This window comes from Hyperolius riggenbachi, chromosome 6 (assembly GCF_040937935.1).
Source record: "Hyperolius riggenbachi isolate aHypRig1 chromosome 6, aHypRig1.pri, whole genome shotgun sequence".
In the NCBI taxonomy this organism is placed as follows: Eukaryota; Metazoa; Chordata; class Amphibia; order Anura; family Hyperoliidae; genus Hyperolius; species Hyperolius riggenbachi.
In genome coordinates, this window is record NC_090651.1 from 21,653,833 (window position 1) to 21,679,019 (window position 25,187).

Below are 25,187 nucleotides of genomic sequence, written 5' to 3' on the forward strand. Positions count from 1 at the left end.
GTGGCTATCCGCCGCGATTGACATCAGGAGAGGCAGAGCTGGAGCTGAAAGCTCTGCCTCTTTCAGGAAATGCCGGCCAGATTGCCCCCCGGGGATTTGGGGGGGTCTAGCGTTCGTTTTGCGGCGGGGATGCGACAGGTTACTTGTGCTGAGAGTACTGAAGCAAATTATAAGGTAAAAAGGGCAAAATTAATTTGCTTCTGTCTCTTTTTAAGTGACATGACTATATACTCTGCAGAGCGCTGCAGAAGATGTCAGTGCTATATAAATACTAAATAATAATAATCATTATTTGCAGGGTGGCAGATGCAGGGCTGAGCACTCACCCTGACATTTGTGCTTTGGGTTTTGCAGAGCTTTGAATGCATAGATCAGTTACATCAGATCAGTTGCATTCAGTAGAAGGTTATCAAGGAGTTATATTACATTGCTTCAGTGAGTGAGGGGTTAAGCCTGGCTGCAGTTGCACATTGTGGCCTGGTAGGGTGCAGTGAGGAGGCGGAAGCTGATCTCTCTTCTCTCCTCTGTCTTGTAGGCCTGGCTCAGTGTGCAGAGCTGTGCTGGCAGCTGAGAGGTCTGGCTGGAAAGAGACAGGTTCCCGGAGCCAAGCTCGCCCTGCAGCACAACATTGGACTAGGAGGAGCCGTGGTGGTCACTCTGTACAGGATGGGATTCCAGGACAGCGAGCCCAGGTGAGCTCCTCTGCCTGCATGCTGCACTCTGACCTGCTCAGGGGTGATCAGCCATCTGTCTAACCTATTGTTACACTGTGTCGCTTTTCATGATCTCACCTCTGTGCATCTAGAAGGCGCGCTACAATGTCATCTATTATACATGTCTGTGTATTGTGTGAGAGGTTACTGACACTTCTGGGAGAGGAGGAGAGTGTGTCAGCTGCCCTATTGTGTATTTAGCATCATAGCCTGCCCTGTATATAATGCACTTCCACCATATATACACCAGCCTGTATATAATGCACTCCCACCATATATACACACACCAGCCTGTATATAATGCACTCCCACCATATATACACCAGCCTGTATATAATGCACTTCCACCATATATACACACCAGCCTGTATATAATGCACTCCCACCATATATACACACCAGCCTGTATATAATGCACTCCCACCATATATACACACCAGCCTGTATATAATGCACTCCCACCATATATACACACCAGCCTGTATATAATATAATGCACTCCCACCATATATACACCAGCCTGTATATAATATAATGCACTCCCACCATATATACACACCAGCCTGTATATAATATAATGCACTCCCACCATATATACACACCAGACTGTATATAATATAATGCACTCCCACCATATATACACACCAGCCTGTATATAATATAATGCACTCCCACCATATATACACACACCAGCCTGTATATAATGCACTCCCACCATATATACACACACCAGCCTGTATATAATGCACTCCCGCCATATATACACACGCCAGCCTGTATATAATGCACTCCCACCATATATACACACGCCAGCCTGTATATAATGCACTCCCACCATATATACACACGCCAGCCTGTATATAATGCACTCCCACCATATATACACACGCCAGCCTGTATATAATGCACTCCCACCATATATACACACGCCAGCCTGTATATAATGCACTCCCACCATATATACACACGCCAGCCTGTATATAATGCACTCCCACCATATATACACCAGCCTGTATATAATGCACTCCCACCATATATACACCAGCCTGTATATAATGCACTCCCACCATATATACACACGCCAGCCTGTATATAATGCACTCCCACCATATATACACACACCAGCCTGTATATAATGCACTCCCACCATATATACACCAGCCTGTATATAATGCACTCCCACCATATATACACCAGCCTGTATATAATGCACTCCCACCATATATACAGGTTGCCCTGATTAACAAACGAGATGGGGAGTGTAGGTACGTTCTTAACCTGAATCTGTTCTGATGTTGGAACACTGTGCCATCTCTGTCCCCTGTACCTCCTCTATGCCCCCTGCGCGTCCAATGACCCCCTCTGTATCACCTCTGTTCCCCTCCTGCCTCCATTGCCCCCTCTGTGCCATCACTGCCCCGTGTACCCCTCTGTATCACCTTTGTTCCTCTCCTATTTCACTGTCCCCCTCTGTGCCATCACTGCCCCCTGTGCCTCCAGTGTACCCCTCTGTATCACCTCTGTTCCCCTCCTGCCCTCATTGCCCCCCTCTGTGCCATCACTGTCCCCTGTACCTCCAGTGTACCCCTCTGTATCATCTCTGTTCCCCTCCTGCCTTCATTGACTGGATGGTGTAATGGTTAAGGGCTCTGCCTCTGACACAGGAGACCAGGGTTCGAATCTCGGCTCTGCCTGTTCAGTAAGCCAGCACCTATTCAGTAGGAGACCTTAGGCAAGTCTCCCTAACACGGCTACTGCCTATAGAGCGCGTCCTAGTGGCTGCAGCTCTGGCGCTTTGAGTCCGCCGGGAGAAAAGTGCGATATAAATGTTATTTGTCTTGTCTTGTTTTGTCTTTATTACCCCCCTCTGTGCCATCACTGTCCCCTGTACCTCCAGTGTACCCCCATGTCACCTCTGTTCCCCTCCTGCCTTCATTGCCCCCTCTGTGCCTTCACTGCCCCCTGTACCCCCATTGTACCCCTCTATCACCTCTGTTCCCCTCCTGCCTTCATTGCCCCCCTTTGTGCCATCACTGCCCCCTGTACCCCCAGTGACCCCCTCTGTATCACCTCTGTTCCCCTCCTGCCTTCACTGCCCCCCTCTGTGCCATCACTGCCCCCTGTACCCCCAGTGTACCCCTGTGTCACCTCTGTTCCCCTCCTGCCTTCATTGTCCCCCTCTGTGCCATCACTGCCCCCTGTACCTCCAGTGTACCCCTCTGTATCACCTCTGTTCCCCTCCTGCCTTCATTGTCCCCCTCTGTGCCATCACTGCCCCCTGTACCTCCAGTGTACCCCTCTGTATCACCTCTGTTCCCCTCCTGCCTTCATTGTCCCCCTCTGTGCCATCACTGTCCCCTGTTCCTCCTCTGAGCCTTCAGTGACCCCCCACTGTATCACCTCTGTTCCCCCTCTTCCCCCTGTGCCTTGCTGCCTCCAGTGTGCCCCTCTGTACCACCTCTGCGCGCCCTCCCCCCACCCCAGTTACTTCTGTCCCCATGTTCCCTCAGCAACCCACATCTGTGCCAACTCTGCCTCCACTGTGTTCCTCTGTACCACCTCTGCGCCCGCCCCCCCGCCCGGTACCTCCTGTCCTAGTAATGATCATGATGTGCTAATTTCATTTGCGCAACATTTCACGTAAAAATGTGGCCATTATCATTCATATGTAATATGATATTGAATTAATTTCATGTAATCCACTCAAACTTCCAGAGGGTCCCAGTTTACTTTACAATTAATAAAATGCATATGCAGTACTCTGAACCTGCTATGTAGTAAAGGGGGCCACAGCAAAATGCCATTTTACTGAGTTAAAAAAAAAAAAAATTTAAACGTTCTTAGTTCTCAAAATCTATTATTGTCTTTCTAAAAAAAATAAATAAATAAATAAAATTTAGACTTGTTCCATTTTTGGGCATTTGTAAGTCTGGGACTACCACAGGGTTTGTATGTTATCCCCATATCTGCGTGGGTCTCCTCCAGGCACTATCTGTACAGCGTTTATATGTTATCCTTGTGTCTGTGTGGGTTTCCTCCGGGCACTCTGGTTTCTTCCCACATCCCAAAAACCTACAGATAAGTTCATTGGCTTTCCCCTAAATTGGCCCTAGACTACGATACATGCACTACACCATACATACTTATGCTAGGTACACACCATACAATTTTTCTGTTCGATTTTCTGTTATGCTGGGAATACACTGGTCGTTTCTGGCACTCGAATCTTCAGTCTATTCTCTTATCTTCCTCTCGTTTTTCTGATCTTTTCCCATTGTCCTCCATGCAGAATCGAGCAGCGAAATGATCGGGCATGTGGGAAATTATCTATCGAGCCATCTAAATTACTCAGACTCGAGCCGTGTATTCCCAGTATAAGATTTACCTGTCAGATAATTTCCAACATGTTGGAAATTATCTATCTAACCATCTATCTGCCGAGCAATTAAGGCCCATACATCGGATTTTTGCAAATGACCGGTCGTTTGGACGTCAAATCGGGCGTGTGTACGGTTGGTCGTTTACCTAATAAGACTGGATTTGAACGATCTGCCAAGTGGATCCGTCAAAACCAGTCTTATCAGGTGAATGACCGACCATAGACACGCCAGATTTGATGTCCAAACGACCGGTCGTTTGCAAAAATCCGACGTGTGTATGGGCCTTTAGGCATTGTTCTACTCAGCAGGAGATAACTAGAAGACAATGCACCAGAGATAATGACCATTCTCTACAGAAAATAATCTAATGCTGGGTACACACGGTACGAATTTCCGTGCAATTTTCCGACCCGATCGTTTTTTCCGCTCGATTCCAGGGCTGTGGAGTCGGTACAAAATCTTCCGACTCCTCAATTTATGAAACCACGACTCCGACTCCGGGTGCCCAAAATTGCTTCGACTCCGACTCCTTAGTCTAATACTTACCAGGGCTGTGGATTTTGTACAAAAATCTTCCGACTCCTCAGTTTATGAAACCACGACTCCGACTCCGGGTGCCCAAAATTGCCCCGACTCCGACTCTACAGCCCTGCTTGATTCTGCGCTCGTTTTTCTTTTTCCATGCACTTCTATGAGAAATTAAGCGCAGAACCGATCGGGAGTAATATCGGACATGAGGAATTTTATCAATCGGATCCATCTCTCGCACGGAAAATCGTACCGTGTGTTCCCAGCATTATGCTGGGCATACACTGCTCGATTTTGCCACTCGATTCTCCCGCTCGCCGCTCGATTCCTCTGTCAATTCTCTTGTCTTCCGCTTGTTTTTCTTATCTTTTTCAATTCACTTCAATCCGAAATCGGCGAAATGATCAGGCGGGAGATCGGACATGTCGGAAATTATCTATCGAGCCATCTTAATGGCTCAAAATCAAGCCGTGTATTCCCAGCATAACCGAGAATCTAACAGAAAATTGTATGGTGTGTACTACTAGGCAATAGACCTATTTCTATGGCAGGGATTGTGAGCTCCTCTGAGGGACAGTTATGTGACAAGACCATATACTCTGTACAGCGCTGCTGCAGGCGTCGGCGCTATACAAATACATAATGATAATAATATAATGCACTCCCACCATACATCCATATACCAGTCTGTATATGATGCACTCAATGCACATAACTAGTATCTGTATATTATGCAGACCCACAAGTCACATATAACATTGATCATGCACCTGCACAAATCATAAACCACTATCTGTACATTATGCAATCCTGTTATATACATATTAGCCTGTACAGGATGTCACATGCTACACTCAGCATTGCTCTGCACATGGCATTAGCATAAACAGACACTCCCCTACTTACAGACGACTCAAGTTACATTGCAGAGATGCAAACATAGTTGTAGTCATGTACAAATTATACAATGCTGTTTTTTTTTATTACTTTATTGTATTCAGTAAATAGTTTAAAACCCTTTAAAAGCACATTGAAAACGACCAAAAAACTAAATCCAGAGTTGCCTGAAAGTAAATCCTTTATCCACGTTTCACCATGTATAACACAGGACTTAACTTACACACAGATTCACTTTACAAACAATCTCCTGTAATGGAACTTGTCTGGTAGTAGGGTATATGGGCTGGTGCACACCAGAGCGTTTTTAAAAATGCTTTTTGATAGAAAACCGCTTGGCTAATGTATTTCAATGGGATGGTGCACACCAGAGCGGCTCGATTTTTTTTTTTTTCCCAAACGCACACTCGGGGGCTGCAGCATTTTATAGACTTCTGAGGTGTTTCTGCCTCAATGTTAAGTATAGGAAAGTGGAAAACCGCTCTGAAAACCGCTACATCAGAGCGGTTTTCCAGGCGTTTTTGTTACAGAAGCTTTCCAGTAACAGCTTTAGGGCCCGTTTCCAGTAGAGTGGAAACCGCCGCGATTCCGCAGAGTTTCCCCGCACATGAATCGCACGGGGAAACTCTGCCATAGGGGAGAATGGCGCCGCCGGCGGAATCGCTTGCTGTAGCGATTCGCCTGGAACCCCCCGCAGAATTTGCAGCGGAGGCTGCAAATCCCATAGCTGGGCATGGCACGGCTAATGGGATTCGCCTGTGATCTCGCCCACCCGCTCAGTGCACTAGTGGAAACGAGCCCTTACTGGAACAATGTATGAAATCTGCTACACAAAAACGCTCCAAAAACGCTAGGCATGTTTAGAAAACCTCTCTGAGGCCATGTTCACACTACAAATTGCTAAACGCAAAAGCAAACGCTGAAGCGTTTTTCTCAATAGTATTTTGAGCGTTTTTTCACTGTATGGGATAGCGTTTTTCAGCGTTTTCCAGGAGATGCCTGCTAGCCAGGAGTTGGCTGCTAGCCAGGAAACAGAGGTGTGTTTTATGGGTAATCTGCTCTGTCTTGTGGCTAATCTGCTATATTTACTGAGTAAAAGCGCTGGAAAAACGCTGATTTTTGTGAACAGTCAAGAGCTTTTGCGGGATTTTGAAGCGCTCCTATCTTTAACATTGAAGCGCTAATCGATCAAAATCGCTCAGAAATGGTGCAAGCTACGAGTTTGCGGTTCAGCTACTCGCTAAAAAACACAAAACACTTAAGTGAGAACAGCCACATATACTTAACATTGACCAAGCGCTTTTCAAAACGCTAGCGATTTCCAGCGATGCTGAAATCAACTGAAAAGCGCTGTAGTGTGAATGGGGCCTAAACATGCCTAGAATCTCTCTGAAAATGTGCTTCAAAAACCTCTAGCGGTTTGCGGATCTGCAAGAGGTTTTTGGTGTGCACTGGGCCTTATATCGTGCCTTTCTCCTGGTGGACTCTAAGCACTTCAGGGCTGCAGCCACTAGGGGGCGCTCCACGGGCAACCAGGATCATTAGAGAGCCTTGGCCAAAGACTCCTTACTGTTGTACGTACTGGCTTGAGCCAGGATTCAAACTTTTGTCTCAGGCTCCAATCCCACAAGTCATGTCACATCGGTCCACATCAGTCATATAAAGGGAAGTGATGCCTGTATGAGAGTTTCCCCCACATCAGTCATGTGATCCTTGTCAGCATGATATGAACGCCATTGACCTAGATGTCAGTGTTGCCAAATTTTGATTTCTCTGCCTGTTGTTTTCATTCTGAACAAATACTCTGTCACATCCTGCATGTTAGCTGTGCTGGAGCGCGTGTTCCTGTGATTTACACTTTCATCTGTGGCTCTCACAAGAGCTCCCCAGACAGTCATTAACCCTCTGCCTATTGTACTTATTGTACGTGTTTCAGCTTATTGAAAACAGCAAGAAATATAGGGAGGCTGTCATATTTATTTCCTGTTAATCACTTCAGCCTTCAGTCGTTTTCACTTTATGCATCCGAGCAATTATCACCTCCCATTCATTAGCCTATAACTTATCACAATAAACTGATCTATATCTTGTTTTTTCCGCCACTAATTAGGCTTTCTTTGGGTGGTACATTTTGCTAAGCGCCACTTTACTGTAAATGCATTTTAACAGGAAGAATAAGAAAAAAAGGAAAAAAAAAATCATTATTTCTCAGTTTTCGGCCATTATAGTTTGAAAATAATACATGCCTCCATAATTAAAACTCACGTATTGCATTTGCCTAATAGTCCCGGGTATTACACCGTTTAAATTATGTCCCTATCACAATGTATGGCGACAATATTTTATTTGGAAATAAAAGTGCATTTTTTCTGCTTTGCATCCATCACTATTTACAAGCTTTATAATAAAAAAAAAATATATAGAAATATTTCATCTTTAAATTGATATTTAAAAAGTTTAGACCCTTAGGTAAATATCTACTTTTTTTATTTATTTATTTTTTATTAAACATTTTATTTGGGTAATTTTTTAATGTAAATATATGTTTATTCGTATTTATTTTTTTACATGTAGGTGTTGTTTTACTTTTTGGCCACAAGATGGCAGCCATGAGTTTGTTTACATGACGTCACTCTAAACGTAACATGTACACTTAGAAGACGTAGGGGGACGCAAGAGGCAGGGAAGAGGAATCAATCATTGGGCACTATGTCCCGATTGATTGATTCCTGGGCTAACGATCCTCGTCCGGGAGCACGTGTGTGCAGGCGCGATTGGCCGCAGGAGCGCACATGGCCTACTGGATGTACCTTCTATGTCCAGAAGGCTTAAATGGTTAAACAATAAGCCTGGGTAAGGCCCCATCGAACTGTCTGTCTGATGCCCCCACTGCTGGCAGATTCCCTTTCTGTCCTACCTGGCTGTGCATAATCTGTCTGTTTCTCACTACCTGCTGCCTGGCTGCGCACTTCGGACTGCTTGTTTTGGGCTGCTTGCCTGGGCTTTTGAGGCTGCTTGCCTGGTGCTTAGGGCTGCCTGCCTGGGACTGAACTATGTACGCAACATGTGCTCCACTAATCTGCCTCTTGCCTCCTGTCTGACCGACCTGCATACACTCAGGGAAACAAGCCTGTAGCTCCAGTATGCCATGCTCCATCACTCCACGCTGGCATCCGTCCACTCCTCACGCCTGCGGTCGTGGCCCGCCCACGTCGCCCCCCGCCACACGCACGACCTTCACCAGGGAGCAGCTCCTAGACTGGATGCCACGTGGCCCCTCGCCCCCTGAAGCCATGCTCCTATCCAACCAGGTCTGGGACCACATCCGGCAAGTCCTAGATCCCGCTCTGAGACCACAAGCAGGCCGGCGGCGGAGAGGATGCCGTGCAGGGGCCTGCGTGAGGCTGAGAAAGAAGGGAATTCGTTCAGCCATCCCCTCAGTCCTCCTAGGCAATGTCCAATCCCTTCCCAACAAACTGGATGAACTGCACCTACTCTGCGACAGGAAGGACCTCAGCAGAAACACTCCAGCCTTCTGCTTCACAGAAACATGGCTACATGAGGACATCCCCGAGAGCGCCCTCCTTCTCCCGGACTACAACCTCATTCGAGCAGACCGAGACCCTGTCCTTTCCGGGAAGAAAAGAGGGGGAGGCATCTGCTTCTACATCAGCTCCTCATGGTGCCCCCCCCCCCCCCGTCAGTTCTTGACAAGAAATGCTCCCCAGACCTGGAACTCCTAATAATTAACTGTAGGCCGCCATACTCGCCGCGCGAGTTCTCCTCGTATGTCCTTGCCGGAGTATACATCCCTCCGGATGCCGATGTCAAATCTGCTCTGCTAGCCCTTAATGAGACCATCTCGCAGTGGGAGACATCCCTCCCGGACTCTCTGTTCATCATCGCTGGGGACTTCAACAGGGCTAACCTCCGACAGGAGATGCCACGCTATAACCAACAGGTAGCCTGCCCTACCAGAGGCCAGAACACTCTTGACCACTGTTACACAGCCCTGAAGGCTGCTTACAAGGCGGTCCCATGGGCGGCTCTCTGCTCCTCGGACCACTGCCTCGTCCACCTTATTCCCACCTACAAGAGGCGACTGGAATCAGCTAATCCGACAATCAAGTCCGTCAAAGTGTGGTCCGACGAGGCCAAGCTAAAACTGCAAGCCTGCTTTGATTGCACGGACTGGAAGTCCCTAGAAACGCCAGACCTGGATGAATGGGCAGATAACGTCGCTTCATACATCAGTTTCTGCGAGGACTCTTGCGTACCAACAAAATCGTTCAAGGTGTACCCGAACAACAAGCCATGGTTCACTAACAAGCTTCGCCGACTGCGGAAAAGCAAGGAAGCTGCACACAAGTCCGGCAACCAGGAGGACTACAGGAGAGCGAGAAATGACCTCAACCGGGAGCTGAGGGCAGCCAAAAAGGAGTACGCCGAAAAAGTGGAACAACACCTGCGATCTATGGACTCTAGGGCTGTTTGGAAGGGGCTGAAGGCTGTCACTAATTACAAGCCCCAACCTAAACATGCAGCACCCAGCCTAAAACTCGCAGAAGAACTTAGCAGTTTCTACTGCAGGTTTGAGAACCAGGCACGGGAAGGGCGTCTGGTACCGACCACCCCCGCTCTAGGCCCTGTGAGCAACATCCCGAACCAGTTGGCAGTGAGCGAGGCCGACGTCCTGTGACTCCTATCAACGCTAAACGCCAGGAAAGCCTCCGGCCCCGACGGCGTATCTCCAGCCTGCCTGAAAACCTGTGCCCAACAACTTGCTCCTACCCTCTGCGACATCTTCACCAAGTCACTGCAGGAAAGCAAGGTTCCCACCTGCTTCAAGTTGTCAACCATCGTACCTGTTCCAAAAAAGCAGGGGGTCGCGGACCTCAAAAATTTCAGGCCTGTGGCCCTGACGTCTGTCATTATGAAAACCCTGGAGCGGGTGGTCCTAGCCTACCTCAAGCTCTCCACCTCGCCCCTACTCGACCCCTTCCAGTTCGCCTACAGAGCAAACAGGTCTACCGATGACGCAATCAATATCTGCATGGAGCTCATCAATGACCACCTCGACAGGCCAAACACTTATGTCAGAATCCTTCTCCTAGACTTTAGCTCGGCTTTCAATACCATCTGCCCACGCATACTTCAAGAAGACCTAGCTGCACTTGGTGTTCACTCTAGTCTACGCCTGTGGATCACGGACTTTCTCACCAACAGGTCCCAAGTGGTCAGGCTGAGCAACATCCGCTCCCAAGTAGTGACAACGAACACAGGGGCTCCTCAAGGCTGCGTGCTGTCTCCGCTACTGCTCTCCCTCTACACAAACAATTGCAGATCGGAGGCAGACTCAGTCAAGGTCATCAAGTTTGCAGATGGCACTACCATTGTCGGCCTTGTCACTAAGGATAACATCCAGGAGTACTGTCAGCAGGTGGAGAGAATTTGCAACTGGTGCAAGGATAACAGACTGGTGCTGAACACAGCAAAGACCGTCGAGCTAATCATTGACTTCAGGAGGTCTGCTCCCTCCCCACCTCCAATCTATATTGATGGCACCGAGGTGGCCAGAGTGCCCTGCGCCCGCCTTCTGGGCACTACTATCTCCAACGACCTCAGTTGGAAGTCCAATATCACTGTCATCCAACGGAAAGCCCAGCAGAGACTTTATTTCCTACGGCAGCTGAGGAAGGTTGGCATGACCCGAGAGATTCTGACCAGCTTCTACTCCGCCACCATCGAGTCAATCCTCTGCTCTTCCATCCTGGTCTGGTATGCTGGCGCCACCGCCAGTGACAAGCTCAAACTACAGAGGGTCATCAGGTCGGCGGAGAGGATCATCGGGTGCCCCCTCCACTCACTTGAACTACTGCACAACAAGAGACTGAAATCCAGGGCATTGAGGATTGCCAGTGATCCCTCGCACCCAGGCCACTGTTACTTCAGTGTGCTCCCCCTGGGCCGAAGACTTCGGGCCATCCCCACAAAGACTGCGAGACATAGGAACTCCTTCTTCCCATCGGCTGTCACCCACTTGAACTCACTCCACATACTCCCATCTGTGCAAGACCAACAAGCGGGGGGCGGGCTGCGACACTCCCGTTCGGTCAACTGAAGCAACAACCTCACAAGGCCAACAAGGCTAACCGCTGGTCAGCCCAAGGCCACAAATGAACTGTGATGTATGTAATTTTTCTGGTCAGCTCAAGGCCACAAATGAACTGTGATGTATGTAATTTTTCTGACGCAAATTGGATGCAAATGTAATGTAATCTATCCCTGCTGCTATGCACTCTTCTCTGTTTTCTTCCTGAGCTATATGTATGTGCCAAAAATAATTCCGGGCATGGTTGCTCATGCTTGGCGAAATAAATGATTCTGATTCTGATACCAGTTGCCTGGCAGCCCTTCTGGTCTATTTGGCTGCAGTAGTATCTGAATCGCACTAGAAACAAGCATGTAGGTAATCTTATTAGATCTGACAATAATGTCAGTACCACCTGATCTGCTGCATGCTTGTTCAGGGGCTATGGCTAAAAGAATTAGTAGCAAAGGATCAGTAGGATATCCAGAGCAACTGGTATTGCTTAAAAGGAAATAAATATGGTAGCCTCCATATCCCTCTCGCTTCAGGTTCCCTTTAAGCCTAACCTCCCTCTACCCCCTGACAACTTTGCTGGCCATACACCATACAATATTTTTGCCAAATTGGACATTTTATTTCACAAAAACATTGATTTAGTGACCAGGATTGGTTGTTTTTTATGACGCTTGCTGTGAATAAATGGTGTAAGACAACTGTAGTGAGAGGGATATGGAGGCTGCCATATTTATTTCCTTTTAAGCAATATCAGTTGCCTGGCTAACCTGCTGATCCTCTGCCTCTAATACTTTGAGCCATAGACCCTGAACAAGCATGCAGCAGATCAGGTGTTTCTGACATTATTGTCAGATCTGACAAGATTAGCTGCATGCTTGTTTCTGGTGAGATATACACACTACTGCAGCCAAATAGATCAACGGGGTTTCTTTAGAAGGAAATAAATATGGTAGCCACCCTGTCACTTCAGTTGTCCTTTAATCCTCCTAACTACTCATAACTTTAGCCTCAAAAACTGTACACACAATAATCCAACCTGTGTACAGCGGCCCCCGGTCGCCGCTCTGCCAAGCGGATCAACTTGGCCAAGTGACGGCCAGTTCCTTGGTGATGCCACTCCACCCCCCCCCCCCCCCTGTACAGCTAACTTTGCATCTCCACATTGTTGGCCCAGCGTTGTCCCAATACCCGACGGGCGACATTGGTCACAGGTGTGTAAGGTTAAAGGATGCATTCGCAATTAAAAAAAGAAAAGTTTTTCTCAAATGGGGCTTCTTCCAGCCCCTAGAAGTCTGTTAGGTCCCATGGCGCAGTTCCGCTCTAAGCCGCACCTCCACTCTACCCTCAATAAGATCGCGGCCAGATTAGGATCTTCTGTGCACGCGCGCCGCACGCCTCTCATGATTGTGCTCCCGTCATCAGGAGGGCGACGGGAGCACAATTACGAGAGGCTAGCGGCACTTGTGCACAGAAGATCCCAATCTAGCCGCAATCTTACTGAGGGTAGAGCGGAGGCGTGGCTCAGAGCGGAAGCGCGCCATGGGACCTAACAGACTGCTAAGGGGCTTCTGCATTCTCCCCAGGGTCTTTTAGCTGGGTGCTCCACCCGGCTAGTTTTGGTGAGCACCCTGCTGTCATTGGCTCGCCACCTCCTATGCTGGAAGCAGAGTTGCTCACAGAAGCACCGGCCTTGCATTCTCTCATCTCATCCCACCCGACTACTTTTTCATGCCGCCCGGTTGGAAAAAATTTCTGGGTAGAACACTCCCGGTGAGTAAAACTTTTTTTTTTTTCCCGGATGTATCCTTTAACACAGGGGTCCCCAACCTTTTTAAGCCCGGGGCCCACTATCCCGACCAAACTTTTCTCTGCCCCCCCCCCCGGGGGGAGGGGGGCGTGGTTAGTGGCAGCGGCAGCCTCCCCTCTTTTCCCTGATTTTGAGTGTAGTATAAAGGTAAGTAGGTATCTAGGTATAGTTGCCCCCAGTATAGGTAGCTAACACAGTTGCCCCTGTATAAGGACTATAGTTGCCTCAGTATAGTTAGTTAGGTAGTATAGTTACCCCAATATAGTTAGTATAGTTACCCCAGTATAGTTAGTACAGTTACCCCAGTATAGCAAGTACAGTTACCCCAGTATAGCAAGTACAGTTAGCCCAGTATAGCAAGTACAGTTAGCCCAGTATAGCAAGTATAGTTAGCCCAGTATACCTAGTACAGTTAGCCCAGTATACCTAGTACAGTTAGCCCAGTAGTTACCCCAGTATAGCTGCCCCAGTGTAGCTAGCAGAGGTGCCCTCTCCCCCCCGCGGCCACCGCTCATGTTACCTTATGAGCGGGCGGCCGCCTCCTTCCTTATATTCCTCCAGCTTCGGCTCTCCTCTTCGCAGCATGTCGTATTACAGCAGCGGTTCCTGCGCGGCTGCTGTAAGGAGGGAAGGAGGTGGGGTAGCGGCTTCCTGTAGCGGCGATACGCATCACCGTTACTATGGGAACCGCTGTCCCGGCTCCCTTGGCTCCTTACAGCAGCCGTGCAGGAAGCGCTGCTGTAATACGACATGCTGCGAAGAGGAGAGCCGCGGCTGAAGGAATATAAGGAAGGAAGCGGCCGCCCGCTCATAAGGTAACAGGAGCGGCGGCCGCGGGGGGAGAGGGAGAAGCCGCGGCCCCCCAGAAATCTGCCCAAGGACCCCCAGGGGGCCACGGCCCCCAGGTTGGGGACCCATGCTTTAACACGATCACCCTGTAAATCCGATATTTACTCCGGTGGGCGGAGTTGATCATCAGCTGATTTCTGGGGGTGGGTGACGTAAGTAGCAGAGCCCTCGGGCCTGTTGCAATTTCAGCTACGCAATAGTTTGCCTACATAAACACAGGTGGCCCAGGAGAGAAAAATAACTTCTCGGTGAGGGATGCAGCAATTGCGAACATACACTAAATCACAGACCTCTCAGCCACCCTGCTTGTGATCCGATATGACCCACGTGAGAGCGGTGGGTATTGTATTGCGTTATGTAGGCACTCCTGCGTATTTGTACGCGTTCGTCAGCCATGACATAAGCGTCCTCTGACCTGACCTGGATGCCCTAATCAGCTTAGTGATCTTACTTCCCTGTTAATTAATCCAATTACTTTATTCCTCACGGCAAAGAGTTCCTCGCCGATAACTGTTCCTACAGGAATCGGGAATGTCTGCAGAGGAGCGCTGAGCTGCTTAACGGGTTACCTCACTTTCCTACAGAAATCCGTATACAGTGACCTGTCATCTCCGCGCAGTCCGTATACAGTGACCTGTCATCTCCGCGCAGTCCGTATACAGTGACCTGTCATCTCCGCGCAGTCCGTATACAGTGACCTGTCATCTCCGCGCAGTCCGTATACAGTGACCTGTCATCTCCGCGCAGTCCGTATACAGTGACCTGTCATCTCCGCGCAGTCCGTATACAGTGACCTGTCATCTCCGCGCAGTCCGTATACAGTGACCTGTCATCTCCGCGCAGTCCGTATACAGTGACCTGTCATCTCCGCGCAGTCCGTATACTGTGACCTGTCCTCCCCACGCGTGTGTATGGACAGCAGAGGAAGCCTGGAGCAAGCAGAGGCCGCGGACAGGTAATGTATAGCTTGCATTGGGCGGGCACATTAGACATTAGGGAGGACAGCGTCGGGGACTGCTTTACTGCAATGAATCAGAGTGGTCCTACATGTTCATAGGAATGCTATGTTTTTAGTGTCTGGATCGGTCACTCCTTTCTTGCTAACGCCTGACTGCAAAGTAAGGCAGTGTTTCACAGCGAATCGCGCATAGGTATTGAGCAGCAACTTGAGTAACATCAGAGCAATAGCAGGCTTTTCTCTACATCGCATCTTGTCAAAATATTTAAGTTACGGCCCAAAATACTTGTATGCTGCTCAGAGGCCTCCAGATGTGAAGAAGCGGAAGCTGTAAATTGTTGTATTCTATAGATATATGAATACTTTGTAAGATATTAACCCTTAGACTGCCGCTGACGTCTTTAGCCATTTCACAATTGCCTTCTCTTTGTACCGCGGATGTCTAAAGACGGTTTCTGCCGAAACGACTTCCCCCAGCCAGCATCTTTAGACGTTGCAGAATTTCTGCAGCTTTGCTGTCTAAGGCCCCCTGCACACTGCAAATCCGATTTGCGATTCTGATTTTCCCTAGATGCTACCAAAAGAAAACCGCCAAAGAAAAAAACGCAGCGTGCAGTAACTATTAAAAATCGTAAATCGGAATCGCATGTTAAACTTTTACTGGTTGCATAATCGTGTTTCTTATATATAGTTTATAGGGCATTCCTCAAGCCAAATACTGTTTTTCTTTTGTTTTAATACTCTAATTCCCTTTAAACTAAACATGCCTCGCCCACAGCACTGTAGCAAGGGCTTATGGGAGCTCAGTCTGGGCAGGAGGAGGAGGTTACTAGCCAGAGATTTCAGAGGCAGAGGTAGGGCTGTGGAGTCGGTACAAAAATCCACCGACTCAGACTCCTCAGTTTAGGAATCCACCGACTCCTCGACTCCGACTCCTCTAATTTGCATATTACAATCCTGTTGATTGAAAGTATGTAACATGAAATTCGTCTCTTAACTGCCAACGCTTAGGAATTTTACAAGACAACTGAAGTGAGAAGGATATGTAGACTACTATATTTATTCCCTTCAGACTAAAACTAGTCCTTGGTAAGAGTACTTGTAAAAGGTACAAACCGGAACAAAGAACATCTATCAGGCCCTAGGCAATGTAAGTGTGGGTACATGTAAGAGTGATGTGCAGGTACTCTGCCGGGGAATGAGAAGATTCTTCCTCACATTCTTCATGCACAATCTGAACCAGGTTTATGGGCGATAAACACCTCTGTGTTCAATGTGCACAACATTCTTAGAGGATTCCCTGCAGCTCTGTGGGGAGTGCATATGTAGAGTATAGCAGTGGTGCTCAGCAGAGCTCGAATATTCGAGCTCTTTTTCAGCTATTCGAGCTCGGTATTCGAGCTCCGAATAGCTGCAGCTATTCGAATGGGCTATTCGAGTAAACGCGAATAGCCCATTCACTATTCGAGCAAACGGCGCTATTCGAGCTCGGGTACCGAGCTCGAATAGCGTCATAGCCCAGATTGATGTCCTTAGAGCCAATCAGAGGGCTCCCAGGCCCTCTGACGGCAGCCAATCACAGAGGGGGACCCTGGCCAGCCCCTACCCTATAAATAGCGGCCGCCATGTTCCGTTTCTCCGTGCTTGCCTGAGACTTATACAGAGAGAGAGTTGCTCCTTTGTGCTTTGGCTTAGCAAGAGCTCTATTGTGGTCATTTACCTAGCGTTTTTGCTCACATACACCTCCTATACACACCTATATTGTTGTTAGTTAGATAGACATTGTATTTTAGTTAGTAGCTTTTGTGTTACATAGACAGAGACAGCTGCTGCAGGCAAGCTTACAGCTTTAGGCCTCAGGGCCTGCCTGTGTGGGCAGCTGTTCTCTCCTGTCCTCTGTTAGTATATTTCTCTCATCTATACCAGTATTTCTGCTGTCCTTTACTACTGATTGATTCTGTATTTAGTATTGTAGTTATACTGTACTAGGACACTCACTGTCACTGTTCATAGGCTAAGGCTACTAGCTCCTGCGTGTGTGCACTCACTGTCTTGTACACACACACTCTATTTCCTTCTGATTACTGATTGATTATTGTAATTAGTTGTACTTACTGTTACTACTTACTCTTACTGTACTAGGAGTCTAGGACACTCAGTCACTGTTCATAGGCTACTAGCTCCTGCGTGTGTGCACTCACTCACTGTCTGTGTACTGTAGTGTACACACACACTCTATTTCCTTCTGATTACTGATTGATTATTGTAATTAGTTGTACTTACTGTTACTACTTACTCTTACTGTACTATAGGAGTCTAGGACACTCAGTCACTGTTCATAGGCTACTAGCTCCTGCGTGTGTGCACTCACTGTCTGTGTACTGTACACACACACTCTATTTCCTTCTGATTACTGATTGATTATTGTAATTAGTTGTACTTACTGTTACTACTTACTCTTACTGTACTATAGGACTCTAGGACACTCAGTCACTGTTCATAGGCTAGCTCCTGCGTGTGCACTCACTGTCTGTGTAGTGTGTACACACTACACACACTCTATTTCCTTCTGATTACTGATTGATTATTGTAATTTCTAGTTGTACCTCCTGACTCTTACTACTTACTTACTGTAGTAGGGACACTCACTCAGTCACTGTTCATAGGCTAGCTCCTGCGCGTGTTTGCGCGTGCGTGCACTCACTGTCTGTAGTGTACACACACTAAATTTACTTGTGATTACTACTGATTATTGTAACTTCTAGTTGTACTTCCTGACTGTTACTACTTACTTACTGTACTAGGGACACTCACTCAGTCACCTCACCCACCAACCCACTCCATTAAAGTACCCCACTTTTAACCCGCCCTTTTAAAAAACTTTTGTCTTTACGCCCAAAACATCGAAGATGTCTGGAAGTGGCAGCCAGCGCGGTTTGGGCAAGGGGAAGGGCAGCAAGGGAATCAGGAGGAGAGGGAGCAGCATTGTGGCAGGCCGCGGCCGCGCCACCATGCACAGTTCCGCAGCAGCAGCGTCAGTGGCTAACATTCCTCCCATAGCCACTGGCCGTGGACGCCTTGGGCGCCGCCCAGCAGGAGCATCTGCAACTCACGCTGCAGAGACACAGCAGCAGCAGCGTGTAGCACCTGCTCCGATTTTCCTCCAGCCGGGTCGGAAACGTCCCATTGAGGAAAAGCATGCAGACACTGTGGTGCAACTCATGACGGAGGATGAGCAGCCCGCCATCAGCTCTGCATCCGAGGCCTCCACCCTCACCACCACCACCCCTGTTCGCAGCAGCCGCCCAGCAGGGTCTGGGGAGGAGGCCAGTTCACCGTCACAAGTTGGCGACCTGTCACTCAGCAGTATTTTTACCCCAGGCACCATCAGGGTATTGTCTGCTGTTGTTGGCGATTTGGAGGAGGAGATGCTGATGGGCACTTTGGGGGATGAGGGATTGGACAGCAAGACTGTGGCGACAGTCAAGCAGCCCATCCATGCATCAGGAGAGGAGTTTGGGGGGTCATCATCCCAGCAGGACATGTTTCAGGAGGGGGAGGATGATGATGACCCGGTGACAGACAGAGACTGGGTGCCACCACCTCCAGGGGATGTCGTCCTCAGCAGCTCTGAGGAGGAGGAGGAGGATGCGCTTGTGGGCCTTGCAAGGAGGCGCATCATTGCAAGCATTGGCAGCAGTAGGCAGGTCCCACAGCCTGCTGGTGTCTCAGGCTCAGCAGCAGCAGCAGCATCTGCCAGTACCACCACCAGCCGCACCCAAGCCCCCCCCCCCCCCCCCCCCCCCCCGACCACCACAGGGAGACAGGCGGCAGCAGCGCTTCCATGCCGTAGGGGGATGTTTCTGTCACCAATCTGGCGATTTTTCCCCATGCCCACTGTGTACAGCAAGTACGCCACTTGCAACCACTGTCAGCGGAAGTTGAGCAGAGGTGCAGACCCCTTAAAGTTCAGCACCAGCTCGCTCATCAACCACCTTGCTGCGAAACATTTCCACCAGCATGAGGAGTTCCAGAGGCTGAAGGCATCTGGTGCTGGCAGTGGCACCACACCCATCACTGCACAGTCTTCAGCAGCAGCAGCAACAGCAGCCACCCGCCCTCCTGCTCCTCCAGCAGCACCAGCAGGAGTGCGGAAACGCACTGCTCCTCCCCCCTCTGCAACTCCTGCCGCCGACACTGAGGCCTGTTCTGGCAGCCAGTCCTCAGTGGCCTCCTCCGCTGTGTCTGCTGATTCCCGTGCCAGCAAAAGGCCACGCCAGAGCCTTTTGAGCGAGTCCTTCCAGGGGGTGGTTAGGGCTCTGCCTCCCAGCAGCCGTCGCGTGCGGCAGCTGAACGGCTTGCTGGCACGGGCCATGTGCTCCCAACTCCTGCCGTACACGCTCGTGCAGGAGGGGAGCGACATTCGTGCGCTGCTTGCTTGCGCAGCCCCAGACTGGCAGCTCCCCAGCAGACACTTCTTTGCCCGCAAGGCCATTCCTGCACTGCACCGCTTTGTGATGGCCAATGTGGAGCGAGGGCTGGAGCACGCGGTTGGTGAAAGGGTCCACGTCACCATGGACTCCTGGAGCAGCCGCTTCGGGACAGGCCGCTACCTGTCCTTCACTGTCCACTGGGTCAGCTTGGTGGAAGGGGGTGAGGATGGGAGAGCAGCAGCGGGCACAGCAGCAGCAGCAACACAGTGGGTGGTGCCACCCCGCAGGGTCAGGGGAACTGCAGCAGGTTCCTCCGATCCTCTGCCATCCTCCGGCACACCTGGCCAAACCCCCCGCCTCAGCAGCAGCGTGAAGGCCCGCCACTGCCAAGCGCTGCTGCACTTGGTCAGCCTTGGGAAGACCAAGCTGACGGCAACCCATGTGTTGGCCAAACTCCAGGAGCAGGAGAGGATTTGGCTGACCCCCAGAGGCCTCAGAGTCGGAGAGGTGGTGGCCGACAATGGGGCCAATCTGGTTGCCGCAATAGACAGGGGAAACCTGACCCACATCCCCTGTCTTGCCCACGTGCTGAACCTGGTGGTGCAGAAGTTCTTGCGCACCTACCAGGGGATGGGCGAACTGCTGGAAACGGCAAGGAACGTTGTGCGTCACTTCCGGCGCTCGGCTGCAGCCTGTGCGAGCCTGGAAGACGTGCAAAAGGAGCTGGATCTGCCACGCCATCGGCTGATCCTTGACGTTCCGACTCGCTGGAACTCCACCCTGGCGATGTTGGAGCGTCTGGTTGAACAGAAGCGCGCTGTCAAACAGTACCTTGCCCTGGCCACTGTTTCCGCCGCTCAGAGAAGGGACAAGACCAGCAACATCCCGTCCATCGTCCCCGATGATGACTGGAGGCACATGCAGCAGGTGTGCTTAGTGCTGGCTCCCTTTCTGCAGGCCACTAACATGGTGAGCAGGGACCATGCTATGGTCTGCGAGTGGTTGCCCCTGGTTTGTCTGCTGAACAGGGCCCTCGATGCTTTGCTGGAACAGGGAGCGGCAGCCTTGGACCAGCAGGAGCGGCAAGCAGCTGCACAGTCCACCTCTGAGGGGGAGGAGGAGGAGGACTTGGTGGAGGTCCCTGACCTTGCTGCTGATGAGGGGGAGCAGCACAGTGCAGCTGAGTTGGTGCGGGGGTGGAGAGAGGATGAGGCTGACAAGGCAGAGGAGGAGGATGAGGACAGCAGCACTGCCGTCGATGTGCCAGCAGACGTGGCCCGCCTCTTCCCAATGGCAGCGCACATGCTGACGTGCCTGCGCAGGGACCCCAGGGTGATCCAGATGAAGCAGAGGGAGGACATCTGGATCAGCATGATGTTGGACCCACGCCTCAAGGGGAAGTTGAGCCAGTTCCTGCCGCCTGCAGGAGGAGACCCAGCGCAACAAATAAGGAGCTTGCAGCAGGCCCTTGTTGAGCGCTTGGAGGAAGCCTTCCCCCAGCCTTCCACCCCCACTGTCCAGCAGCCAGCACAGAGGCAGCAGCAGGTGCCTGCATCCAGCAGCAAGCGCCCCACAGACCTGCTGTCTCTCAGCCACGAGCTCTACAGGACTGTAGAGGCTCCGGCAGCAGTGACTAGAGAGGAGGTGCATGCAGCAGCATCCTCCACCGGTCACAGCCAGCGCCTGACCCGCATGGTGGCTGACTACATGGGGTCCTACAGCGGGCTTGACAGCGATGCCCCTGTTGATCCCATTGAGTATGGGGTCAAGCGCCTGGAGATCTGGAGCGAGCTGGCGCAGTACGCCCTGGAAGTGCTGTCCTGCCCCCCTTCCAGCGTGCTGTCCGAGCGCTGCTTCAGTGCAGCTGGTGGTGTGGTCACCGAGAAACGCTCACGTCTGTCTCACAAGTCTGTGGACAGACTGACGTTTCTCAAGATGAACCAGGCGTGGGTGGAAGGCGAGTTCCTGGCCCCTGTTGTCGGCGAGAGGGGGACATGAACTGGCTAAGAACCATCGTTAATGTGCCTTACCACCCTTTACCACCTCCTGGCTCCTGCTCACTAAGCCAGCCTGGTTCACTTTGACTATTACGTCGCCTGCAGCCACACATTTTACACCTACAGTGGGCTGCTGTGTACTGCCCTTCTGCTGTCTGTCTGTGTTTCCCACTGCCAGGGTACACAGATTTACCTTCTGCTGCCACTCTGCCACCAGCTATTACGTCAAACAATAGCTATATATCTGTGTAATTTGTTTTACAAACAAAACCAAAAAACCATTAAAAAAAAAAAAAAAAAAAAAGGTTTAATTTTTCTGAGGTGCCCGGGTTGAAAACTGTGTTGTCCCAGTTGTGTATTGGACACGATGTGGGCTGCACGACCGCTGTCTGGGACCTCCTGTTGTGTTTATTTACGGCCTGGTATCACCGCTAGGTACCAGGGCTATTATGTCACGCTGCCTACCTGCTGCCACACTCACACTACTCCTCCATTCCTCCTGCTGCTGCTGTCTGTCTGTGTTTCCCACTGCCAGGGTACACAGAATTACCTTCTGCTGCCAGTCTGCCACCAGCTATTACGTCAAACAATAGCTGCACACATAATTACTCCTCCATTCCTCCTGCTGCTGCTGCTGTCTGTCTGTGTTTCCCAACGCCAGGGTACACAGATTTACCTTCTGCTGCCACTCTGCCACCAGCTATTACGTCAAAAAATAGCTATATCTGTGTAATTGGTTGTAAAACCAAAACTACAAAACCATTACAAAAAAAAGGTTTAATTTTTCTGAGGTGCCTGGGTTGAAAACTGTGTTGTCCCAGTTGTGTATTGGACACGATGTGGGCTGCACGACCGCTGTCTGGGACCTCCTGTTGTGTTTATTTACGGCCTGGTATCACCGCTAGGTACCAGGGCTATTATGTCACGCTGCCTACCTGCTGCCACACTCACACTACTCCTCCATTCCTCCTGCTGATGCTGCTGTCTGTCTGTGTTTCCCACTGCCAGGGTACACAGAATTAGCTTCTGCTGCCACTCTGCCACCAGCTATTACGTCAAACAATAGCTGCTCACATAATTACTCCTCCATTCCTCCTGCTGCTGCTGTCTGTCTGTGTTTCCCAACGCCAGGGTACACAGATTTACCTTCTGCTGCCACTCTGCCACCAGCTATTACGTCAAAAAATAGCTATATCTGTGTAATTGGTTGTAAAACCCAAACTACAAAACCATTACAAAAAAAAAGGTTTAATTTTTCTGAGGTGCCCGGGTTGAAAACTGTGTTGTCCCAGTTGTGTATTGGACACAATGTGGGCTGCACGACCGCTGTCTGGGACCTCCTGTTGTGTTTATTTACAGCCCTGGTATCACCGCTAGGTACCAGGGCTATTATGTCACGCTGCCTGCCTCATTGACTGCCTGCTGCCACACACTCATCCTCCTCCTCCTGCTGCTGAATTTACCTCCTGCTGTCTGTGTGTTTCCACTGCCAGGGAGCACATACAATGGCGCTTCCAACATGCGTGCGCCACCAGCTATTTGTTACGCTCAAAAATAGCTGCATTTCTTTAAAAAAAAAATTGAAAAGAGAAATAAGTGAAGAAGAAGACGATATAGAAGAAGATGATGAAGAAGAAGATGAAGAAGGAGAAGATGAAGAAGGAGAAGAAGAAGAAGATGAAGAAGAAGAAGATGAAGATGAAGAAGATGAAGAAGAAGAAGAAGAAGAAGATGAAGAAGAAGAAGATGAAGAAGAAGATGAAGAAGAAGAAGATGATGAAGAAGAAGAAGAAGATGAAGAAGATGAAGAAGAAGAAGAAGATGATGATGATGAAGAAGAAGAAAAAGAAGACAATATAAAAGAAGAAGAAGAAGATATAGAAGAAGATATAGAAGATAAAGAAGAAGAAGAAGAAGAAGAAGAAGAAGAAGAAGAAGAAGAAGAAGTATATACAGTACTGAACAAAATTCTGGACACAACTTCTCTTTTCACCTTTTTTTTTTTTTAAAGGAACATCCCCACATAATCACTTGCTGTTGTTACTTGGAAAAAAATATGTTTCTTGCATCATTCACCCTCAAAACAAGTGTAGGAAGCTATTTAAGGCCAATTCGAATAGTCAGCTCGAATAATGAGCTCGAATACCGACTCGAATAGTGAGCTCGAAGTCCGAGGTCGAATCGAATAGTAAAATTTATTCGACTCGAATATTCGACTGACCTCGAATAATTTACTATTCGAATTCGACCAAACTCGAATTTTGAAAAGGGGTATTTGAGCATCACTAGAGTATAGTACTACTGTGTAACAAAGTAAACCTGAGACAGATGAAATTAAAGTTTTATACATACCTGGGGCTTCCTCCATCCCCCTTCATGCTAATCAGTCCCTCGCTGTCCTCCTCCGCCACCTGGATCTTCTGCTATGCATCCAGGTACTTGAGCCAGTCGGGCGTAGTGCACATGCACACACTCCGCCGGGAGCGTACTACACCTGTGCAGCACTATTGCGCAGGTGCAGAATGTTCCTGGCTGTGGGAGCGGCATGCGGCCGGACAACGCTGACTGGCTGAATTACCGGGACTCGTAGCAGAAGAACCAGGTGGTGGAGGAGGACAGCAAGGGACTGATTGGCCTGAAGGGGGCTGGAGGAAGCCCCAGGTATGTATAAAACTTTTCTTTTCATTCGTCTCAGGTACCCTTTAATTCGTAGTCACCAAACCAAATTTTAACAACCTATCAAATTATTTGATTTCTTGAGCAAAGACAGTGCATACATTTGCATAAATCAGCATCAACGCAGAATTATTTCCATCTCATTGACCATCTCTATTAGTGACACAGCTACACATCAGGCTTTATTCTTACAGCATAGATGTTATTTCGTATATATAAGAGATTCCTGTGTACACATCATATATACTGTACAGTCATAATCAGATGTGTATATCTGACTTTAAAAATACGCGGACTGCTTTATTGAAGCAGCACAAGTAACTAATTAAGTTTATTTCATTTTTGTGGACTAAGCACAGCTATTACTGTATAAATTATCTATGATGACTATTATCTGAGAAATAGAACATTTTATCATATTTTCTATTTTAATTACAGTTTTAAATTCATTAGGAGTCGGAGCATTTTTTCCCGACTCCGACTCCACAGCCCTGGGCAGAGGGGAGGAGGAGAGGGGATTGAGCTGTGAGCTGGAGATGCAGAGCAGCTTGCCTGTGTGTAATGATCACAAACAGAACATGGCTGCCCTTATTGCATCACAGGAAGAAATAACCATAAGCTGCTGAAGCTGTTACTAAACTTTATATAAGATATATAGACAAGTTAGTTGTTATAGTTAGTTTTTCATCCCGGATCCGCTTTTAAGGTGATTTCTGCCAAAACTGCAGAATTTCCGCATTGTTCTGCTTTTTGCTTCTCTGTGTTCGATTTTTTTTCGCTTTTCTGTTTTTGCTTTTTGGAGTAAAGGTATGATTGCTTATTGGATTTATGCATGTTGCTCCT

General features: G+C 49.1%; 1 protein-coding gene across 1 annotated transcript in view; it reads left to right on the forward strand.

The window, feature by feature from the left end:
• The window catches only part of SCP2 (sterol carrier protein 2), a 97,607-nt gene that overhangs the window by 61,953 nt on the left and 10,467 nt on the right, over positions 1-25,187 (forward strand). The window contains exon 12 of the mRNA XM_068238983.1: positions 536-692. Within this exon, the coding sequence (XP_068095084.1) occupies positions 536-692 (157 nt within the window). The remainder of the gene's footprint in view (positions 1-535; positions 693-25,187) is intronic.